Source organism: Tachysurus vachellii, chromosome 6 (genome assembly GCF_030014155.1).
Source record: "Tachysurus vachellii isolate PV-2020 chromosome 6, HZAU_Pvac_v1, whole genome shotgun sequence".
NCBI lineage: Eukaryota > Metazoa > Chordata > Actinopteri > Siluriformes > Bagridae > Tachysurus > Tachysurus vachellii.
The window spans coordinates 21,106,211-21,114,424 of record NC_083465.1 but is presented as its reverse complement, the minus strand read 5'-3'; the positions used below and the strand labels follow the sequence as shown (position 1 = coordinate 21,114,424).

General features: G+C 38.3%; 1 protein-coding gene across 2 annotated transcripts; it reads right to left on the bottom strand.

The window, feature by feature from the left end:
• Positions 1–204: 204 nt before the first annotated feature.
• On the bottom strand, positions 205–7,670 carry shld2 (shieldin complex subunit 2). 2 transcript variants are annotated; one of them, XM_060872862.1, is made up of 8 exons: positions 6,469–7,670; positions 5,591–5,698; positions 5,222–5,416; positions 3,551–3,697; positions 2,148–2,357; positions 1,829–2,066; positions 727–838; positions 205–603 (listed from the first exon to the last, which is right to left on the bottom strand). In XM_060872862.1, the coding sequence occupies exons 1-8, from the start codon at positions 7,622–7,624 to the stop codon at positions 451–453; spliced, it is 2,319 nt and encodes a 772-aa protein (XP_060728845.1). In that variant the 5' UTR covers positions 7,625–7,670; the 3' UTR covers positions 205–450. The 2 variants fall into 2 exon arrangements, with proteins under 2 accessions (XP_060728845.1, XP_060728844.1); XM_060872861.1 differs by having other exon boundaries at positions 723–838; positions 6,469–7,669.
• Between the last annotated feature and the right edge of the window lie 544 nt (positions 7,671–8,214).

The window sequence follows — 8,214 nt, the reverse complement described above, 5'->3', positions numbered from 1 at the left end:
AGAATGTAGATTTTTTTTAAATGCAGATTCTGATCTAATGTCCAAATCTAGTGTTTAAGTGCTTCATTGTGTGTTGAAATGGTACTAACAATGAAAAACCGCACCTTTCTGAGACAGTAATATGAAAGTCCAGATATTACAGAAATGTAGGACTCCTATTTGGAGTTTCGAGTGTTTGAGAGACTTAAAGAATTTCTTCAAACATTGCAAATGCAGAACTAATTTATTGGTTACAATAATTTATACAGTGTATAAAATATATACAGATTAATATGTTAATTGGTGCTTTTACAATTTATACTTACATAGACACAAAAAATAATTTAGATCCATACTGTCTTTACTTATTACAATTATTCCATGTCTGAGTTGACAGGAACTGTACATAAGGCAAATCAGTAAGTATAACAGCGCACTGTTTATTGCTTCAAGCTTCATGTGATATAAAATCTAAGAGTAAGAAATTCTGTATAATAGGAATGCTGTTTTCATCACAGTCAAAATGACTGTGGATGGTGAGATGAAACCTGGACCTTGGAGTGGACAGGATGGAGTGGATCCTCTTAGCCACAACCTGAATAAATCTCTCCTCTGACTCAGGAGCTTCGGGATAAAAGAGAATTGAGAAACACTTATAATAATCAATGACTGGTGTGAATATGGAATACATTCTGTCGAAGGACGATGAAGAGGAACAAAAATGTGGATTTTTCAGATCTCACCTACAGACTTGTTAAGCTTGTCTGGTGGAGTGTTAAGCAGGATCTTCTGCACAAGTGTAGGTGGAACATGGACACAGACCTGACTCTGTCCCTCTCTCACAGTCAGAACTACAGGCCTGGAAACACAAGGTGGCTTTTATTTGAACTCTGACGGCATTGGTTAGTAAGGATGGAAAAATATATATAAAGCAATATGGTTTTAGTATTTAGTATTTAACCGTTGTTTTACCCTATTATTACCAAGTTATTAAAAATGTATTAAAAAAAACATAATTTGCTGTAAGCTTCAATTTTAAGAATTGAAATATAAAAAAAAAGTAATAAATAAGTCAGTTACTGTAAATGATGTGTACATAGTGATTTGTATAAAATGAGAGGGTATTTGTATATAATAAACAGCAATAATATATAACCGAGCTATTCACTAGGTAATTTGTATAACCGAGCTATTCCCAAGGTAATTTGTTCCGGCCCTTCAAGTAGTCTAGTGTGAAACCGACATCTCTAGAATAAATTTAGTTCAGTTGGACAGCGGACCCTACGGTTATCAAGTGACAAGCGTCTGTTCCATTCAGCACGAAAGTTAATCGTTCTCACAAATGAATAACATTAAAACTAGTAAATCACACATCCCTCGCAGCCCAGCACCTGCACCGCTGTATTCGTATTGCGCTGACAACACATACACCAGATTTCACACCCGACAATCTAAAAAATGTCATTATTCTCATTAGAACGCAGCCTAAATGTTTGCCAATTATTCAGATGGCTGCTGTAGTTTAAAAAGGCATACTAAAATAATTTATTTTGACAAAAATACCATGAAACAATGTTATTTTCCATCTTGTGAACTTTTTTGTGTACTTAAGTTAACAAGGTTAAATTGTAAATCAGTGTGATGCGTCTCTCTGATTTACCTGAATTGATATAAAGTGCAACAGAATGTAAACATGCTGAGTAATGGAATATATGAAAAAAAACACATACTGAGGTATACAGAGAATGTAAACCTATAGGTTCTGTGTCTAAAATGCCGGATCAGATTGTTGTGATCCTCCCAGCACCATACAGGAGCTAAATGCTGCCAGTGAGTTTGAGATCGTTACCTGTAGTAACGCCGTACTCCCGTATGAGGCAGGCACGGGTAGCACGGCCTGTAGATGCCGTTCTCGTCTGTGTCTAACTCAGCACAGCACAGGCCACATCCAGTGAAAGTGATGTCACCAGACACAATGTCCAGGATCCTTTCCAGAGGCGTCTCTCCATCTATGAGCAGCACTGCATCCTGGGAAGGAGTGCTGTGGAACTGGAATACTATGATTTGAACTCTCAGCTCTACGTCACCTAATGGATAAGGATCTCAAAGCGATCAGTAATCATTCGAGAATGCTTTTTTGATATTTGTTCTATGAAGACACCTTTCACCTGTGTATTTCTGAGACAGGAGTGTGGGTAGGTCAATCTCAAAGCTGGTGCTGTTGCCACGGTGTGATGTGACTGTGCTGCAGAACTCTTTGTATCGTGGGTTACTTGGGAGCAGAGCTTGGAATGAGCTCCATGGTGTGGAGTGAAGCTCTAGAAGGCCTGAAGACACATCCTGTTTCACCAACAGCAACCGCAATTCCCAAACTGCATCTGAAAAAAAGCAATGAAACATTTTAGGTAAGTGTGTGAATTTTGTAAATGTTTATGGAAAAGCAACAAAAGCAGCAAGAGGAATGAAAAAATGAAAAAGACAAGAGGATGATATTTATTGCGTTAACCATCCACTGCATACTGAACATTTAGAGGTGAAAAAAGTAGGTGATAATACAATGTTGGAAAAAATTAATTAGGGGAAAAACTGTTATTTTTGAATGGTTTATGGTTTCTCACTGATGCACATAACATCATAATCACAGCTTAGGCAAATAGTTTTAAGCAAATAGTACCAACTATTCTTGAGAGAAAATCAGAAATTTGGATCAGATTACTTGAAATGAATTTTGAGCAAAATCACTATACACTATACAATTAAATTGCATAAACTTGAACTTTTCTTAAGAAGACAATATTAGATTCGTTTGGTAACTTTTAGATTTTACAACTCACAGTAAATAACAGTGCTAGTTCTGTTCCTGATATTAGTTGTCTCTATATGCAAATACATCTCACCTTCAAGCAACAGTAAATACACACAGTTGACCACATCCCTATAAATTACTAGATATGTTCCTGTCACTGAATACTAACTACTACATCAATCTGTCATGTAGTTTCAAGACATCTGACATTTAGTGACAGTCTGACTAATAAGTAGCTGAAACATTCATTTTTTTACGTTATATCATTTCTGGGAAGAGGCCTCTGGTATATACCAATGAAATTAAAAAAATGAAAAACAACAACAAAAAACCCTCAAAGACAACAAAAACAATTATGCAATAATTACATGGCATTTATTTAAAAATTAGATTTTTCTAAATCAAGTGACATTGAGTCAAAAATTTAAGAAATGTTTCAATAGCTTTAAATCAGGCAGCTTAAAGACCTTCATTAAAATGTGGATTAATAGAATGATAAAGAATGTTTATAATAAATAAATGAATTAGTCAATCTGCTCAAAACCAGACAGTGCGATAAAAGTCAACTATTCTTACTGCAAAGATCACTTAAAATCACTTAAAGGCTCTTTATAAATAAATATGTAAATATTTAAATATTTATGATGTAAACATAAATATCATGTAAAAATGATGTAAATATGTCTACATCATGATGTCACTGGAGATTCCCAACCCTGGTACCTATAGTAAAATTCAGTAGAATTCCTTTAGCACGTGCTTTACCCTTGTTGGTGTGTATGTGCTGTAGCCATGTGAGAGCAGTTCCCCATAAAACAACGGCTCCTTGTCTGCCGTCTCCCTGTTCTACTGTTAGCACAGCTTTGGGCACGCTGCCTTTCCGGGACACGCCTTCGGCTTCACTGCGCCAGTCTACAGCAGCAAACACACACACACACACAAAATAAAAAAAATGTATTTAGTTATACATTAGCAATGTATCACTGATGTTAATGTTTTGAAATTCCAGCTATTAGTACTCAAATTGAGATGAAAGAGCATTGAAATTCTGAAAAAACTTACAAGTACAAATTTAATTACAAGTAAAGCTGAAAATGTGAGTGCAGGAGGGTTGGAGTGGGTGGAGAAAAGTGTCAGCAAGAATCAAGGCAAGGTGTACAAGACAGTAGTGAGAGCAGCTCTGCTGTATGGGTTAGAGACTGTAGCAGTGAGGAAAAGTCATGAGGCAGAGATGGAGGTAGCAGAGATGATGTTGAGGTTAGGAGTCTTTAGGAGGGACGAGGATGGACAGGATTAGGAATGAGCACATCGGAGGGACAGCTCAGGTTGGCTGTTTTGGGGACAAGGACAGAGAGGCTATATTGAAATGGTTTGGACATGTAGAGAGGAGATAGATGCTTATATTGGTAGAAGGATGTTGGAGATGGAGCTGCCAGGTAAGAGGTCAAGAGGAAGGCCAAAGAGGAGATATATGGATTTGTTAAATGAGGACATGGAGGTAATTGGTGAGAGAGAAGAGGATGGCGAGGATAGAGTTAGTTGGAATAAAATTAAAGCCTAAAGTAAAAGAATATTAGCTGCACAAAATTTTTAATGCATCTTTGTATCAACATTTCAAACATATACAACATAAACATAGAGAATATAGACTCCAGACCTGATGGAAAGCTTCAGTATCAGAGTGGCTGGTTTAAGCTTTTCAGAAACTGTTGGGAATCTCCTGGGATTTTCACAGACAGTCAGTACAGATAACATCTACATTTATGGCATTTGGCAGACGCCCTTCTCCTAACAATTGAGGGTTAAGGGCCTTGATCAAGGGCCCAGCAGCGGCAGCTCAGTGGACCTGGGATTTGAACTTAAAAACTTCCGATCAGTAGTCCAGCACCTTAATCACTAAGCTACCATGTCCCCTGTGATAGATTATAGACAATAAATTTTATTGTTTAGTTCATAAACAATAGTGCAAAACACTAAGAACTCTGAATGAGAGAAAACATCTAGTTGAACAGAGAGGTCAGACGAAAATAGCCAGGTCTTTCAAGCTCCTATGAAGGATATAGTAACTCAAATAATCACTCTTTACAGATCTGATGAGCAGAAAATCATCTCAGCATGCACAAAACATTAAACTTTTAGATGATGAACTACAATAGCAGAAATCCAGACTGGGCTGCACTCCTTTCAGCCAAGAACAAGAACCTGAGGCTTTCATGGGCAGTCTTGTCGAAACTGGATAGTTGAAAAATAGAGAAAATTTCCCCTGGTCTTTAACTGGACAGTTGACAGTATTTGCACCTAAAAAGCCTACAAACCAGAAGTACATTTTCAGAGTGAAAACTGCAAGATCAACATAATTAGGAGAGCTGGAAAGTACAGTAGAATTAGTCTAATAATTAATCCTGTACTTCTGTGCATGTGAAGTGAGGGAGTTACCTGAAATCATCCTGGTGTGTTTGACTCTTAACAGCGCATGAACGAGGGTGTCAGGTCGCAGAGACCCAAAGCGGACGAAGGGGATCGACTGCAGGTTCGGCGTGGTGCGAGGAGGCAGAGACACCAGCAGAGGGCGCTTCTCATAGAGATGAGTACACAGAGCTCTAAGAGTCTGGATGTTTACATTTTGTGGAGCTGAAGTGTTCAGAAATAGGACAGGCACATGAGAATTTATCAATTTGGAGCAATTTAATATAATTTATTGAGAAAAGTGGTGATGATGAGAGAGATAGGTTCTAGTCCAAATTATTGTGGAGCACTGTTTATTTATTTATGTATTTTTTTTGTTTTTCAGAAAAACACTGCTACCTTCTGGATTATGGCCTAGCGTGATCTGGCCCAGGTTCAGTAGTTGGCTCATATAGGATGACTGTAGTACAGTTTCTCCTCGCCATTTATCCACGTGCACTGTCACACCTGTCAATGAAATACACCCTGCTAAGTGGGAGTGGAGAAAACCACAGCTTTACATGACTGCAAACTTAGCAAACCTGAACTCTTTCCACATCACACGAGAAAACAGTGGGGTTATTTCATAACACATCATATAATGAACGTTTAAACTCACTTAGAACCTAGCCAACATTAACTTTGACTCTGAAAGGAAAACAACAACAATAATAATGACAGCTTATTCAGCCTCTCCAAACCAAATGGAAATCTTGCAATGAAAAAATTAAAATGTGTGTAGTTAACATTCAGTAATAGCACCACCTCCTGCTTTAAAGGCATTAAAGCTGCACTAAGAATGTCCACACTATCATACTGTAATGAGAGAGAGAGAGAGAGAGAGAGAGAGAGAGAGAGGACTATAATCTAGATCTTACACTTTTTAAATTGGCTTGCAACTTATATGTAATGTTTAATGTATTAAGTGAAAGAACTCATTGCAACTGCATCTAATGACTCTAAAAGGCTTTCTACTTCCACCCAATCAACTCCAACCGCTAAGATCAAAACTATGTTTAATTGCTTTGTGGGTTGAGTTTAAAGGAAAATGTGCAACAAAATAGATTTAAATACTTAAAGGCATATGAAAATTCATATAGTCTTATTAATTCAAGTTTTCCTTTCTTTACAGCATGTATCTCTTAGCATCTCTTAGCATTTTATAGTGATTGTGATAAAATGTCAGACTTATGCTCTTCTCTGAAAATATTTTTCTTAAATTGTTAGATACACCTCACCTGTGACGAGCAATATGTCTCCTGGATAGACTGTCAGTGCCCAGAATGCTGCTGCCCTCCACAGCACCACCTTCATCTCCACTCCTGACTGGTCAGTGACAATCAACGTAGCCAGCGGAACACTGGATCCGGCTGATGCTCCAGACTTCACGCTGATCTCTTTCACATGGCATGGGTGCACCACAGCAACCAAGATGGAGTAACTCGCTCCATGACTGATGCACCTTGAGAGCAGTGTGGTTGGACCATGAAGTCGGAGGGTGTTTTCTTGTCCAGTTCTCTGCTGCCTCCAAGCTGTAGCTGTTGAGAGCTTAGGCCGTTTTGAGGTGCTGGGAGTAGGTGAGGTTTCCACAGATTTGTTCAGAGAGCCAAACTGGAATACATTGTCCTCTTGCTCCACTGCACTGGCCTGAGAGCACAATAGACCTTCAGGAGTACGTAACAAAATCACACCTCCTTCCTGCAGCCTTTGGCTCAGACTCTCATAAAGCTCTGCTGACCCTTGCAGGGTTCCTCCAAAGCCTCTATCTCCTGGACTGACCTCTGGGCTGTAGAGCTCTGGAGAGCCCAAGGAGACTGAGGGAGTGTGTTTTGGTGGTGTTTGGGGAGATCCAAGTGTGCCGAATGAGCAAGAGCCCTGCTCCCTAACCACTCCAGGTTTCAGGAGCAACCCTTGTGTCTTGGTCCAGGTGGTTAGATATTCTGTCTTTGCAGATATGGCAGGACTTGGTTCAGAGTCAAATCTTGGTTCAGCTTGTTGGGAGGGGAAGCAGCTGTCTAGATATTCAGTAACCAGTCTGGGGCTCATGTCATCCTCTTCAGGTGCATGTTTACCCAAACAGGACTGACTAATCGAGGGTGTAATATCATCTTCAGACAGTGTCCCATTTCCCTCTTGAGAAACTGTGAAGCTATGCTTCTCCTGAGCAGTAACTGGATTCGGGCTATTAATGGCCTCAAGAGCAACTTGACTATGTATATGGCCCTCAGTGACATCCTTCCTGGGCCTTAGCTTTCCTTGAATCCAGCTAAACTCTGAAGTCCTCCACTGATTAGTACTTTTATCCATGGCATTTTCAGACAGTGATTGGGGATTGGGTGCTCCCAAAAAGACATGAACCTTTAGTTTATCTGCCATACTTGTTTTCTTTGACATCTTCAACTTTCTCTTGAGAATATCAGTAGTATAGTCCTATTGTGGAAGAAAATCATATCTTTAAAAAGCTCCTGAAAAATAACCTAATGAACTGTTTTGTTTTTTTTTGCCTCTGGGGCTTCTAAAATTAAAATCTATTCTCAGACACCTACTATGGATATAAATTAAAAAAAAGTGTAGATGTCTGCTTAGAAGTGTAGAAAAAAATATAATGGTGACTGTAAAGATGAATTCTATTATACACAGTAACAATTGGTCGTTGTAGCAATGAGTTATTTGTATTTTGGAAGGGATGTAAATAATTAGTTGATTAATTATCTACAATGATCTGCTACAGTGTCAGTAAAACCCTTTAAAAGATGACTTTTTCCAAGGTCATATGCTGTTAAAAACTTTTGTTGTATTATCCACCCAATCTGAAATTGGCATTGTTGGTCCTGTGTTAATTTTTGATGTTTATAATAACCCAAAAAGATCTTTTTAATCTATTGTTATACATTCACTTCATTTCGTTGCCTTGTACTTGTACTTGTACATGTGTAATGACAATAAAGTTGAATCTAATCTATTCTAATCTTCACATGCTTTCA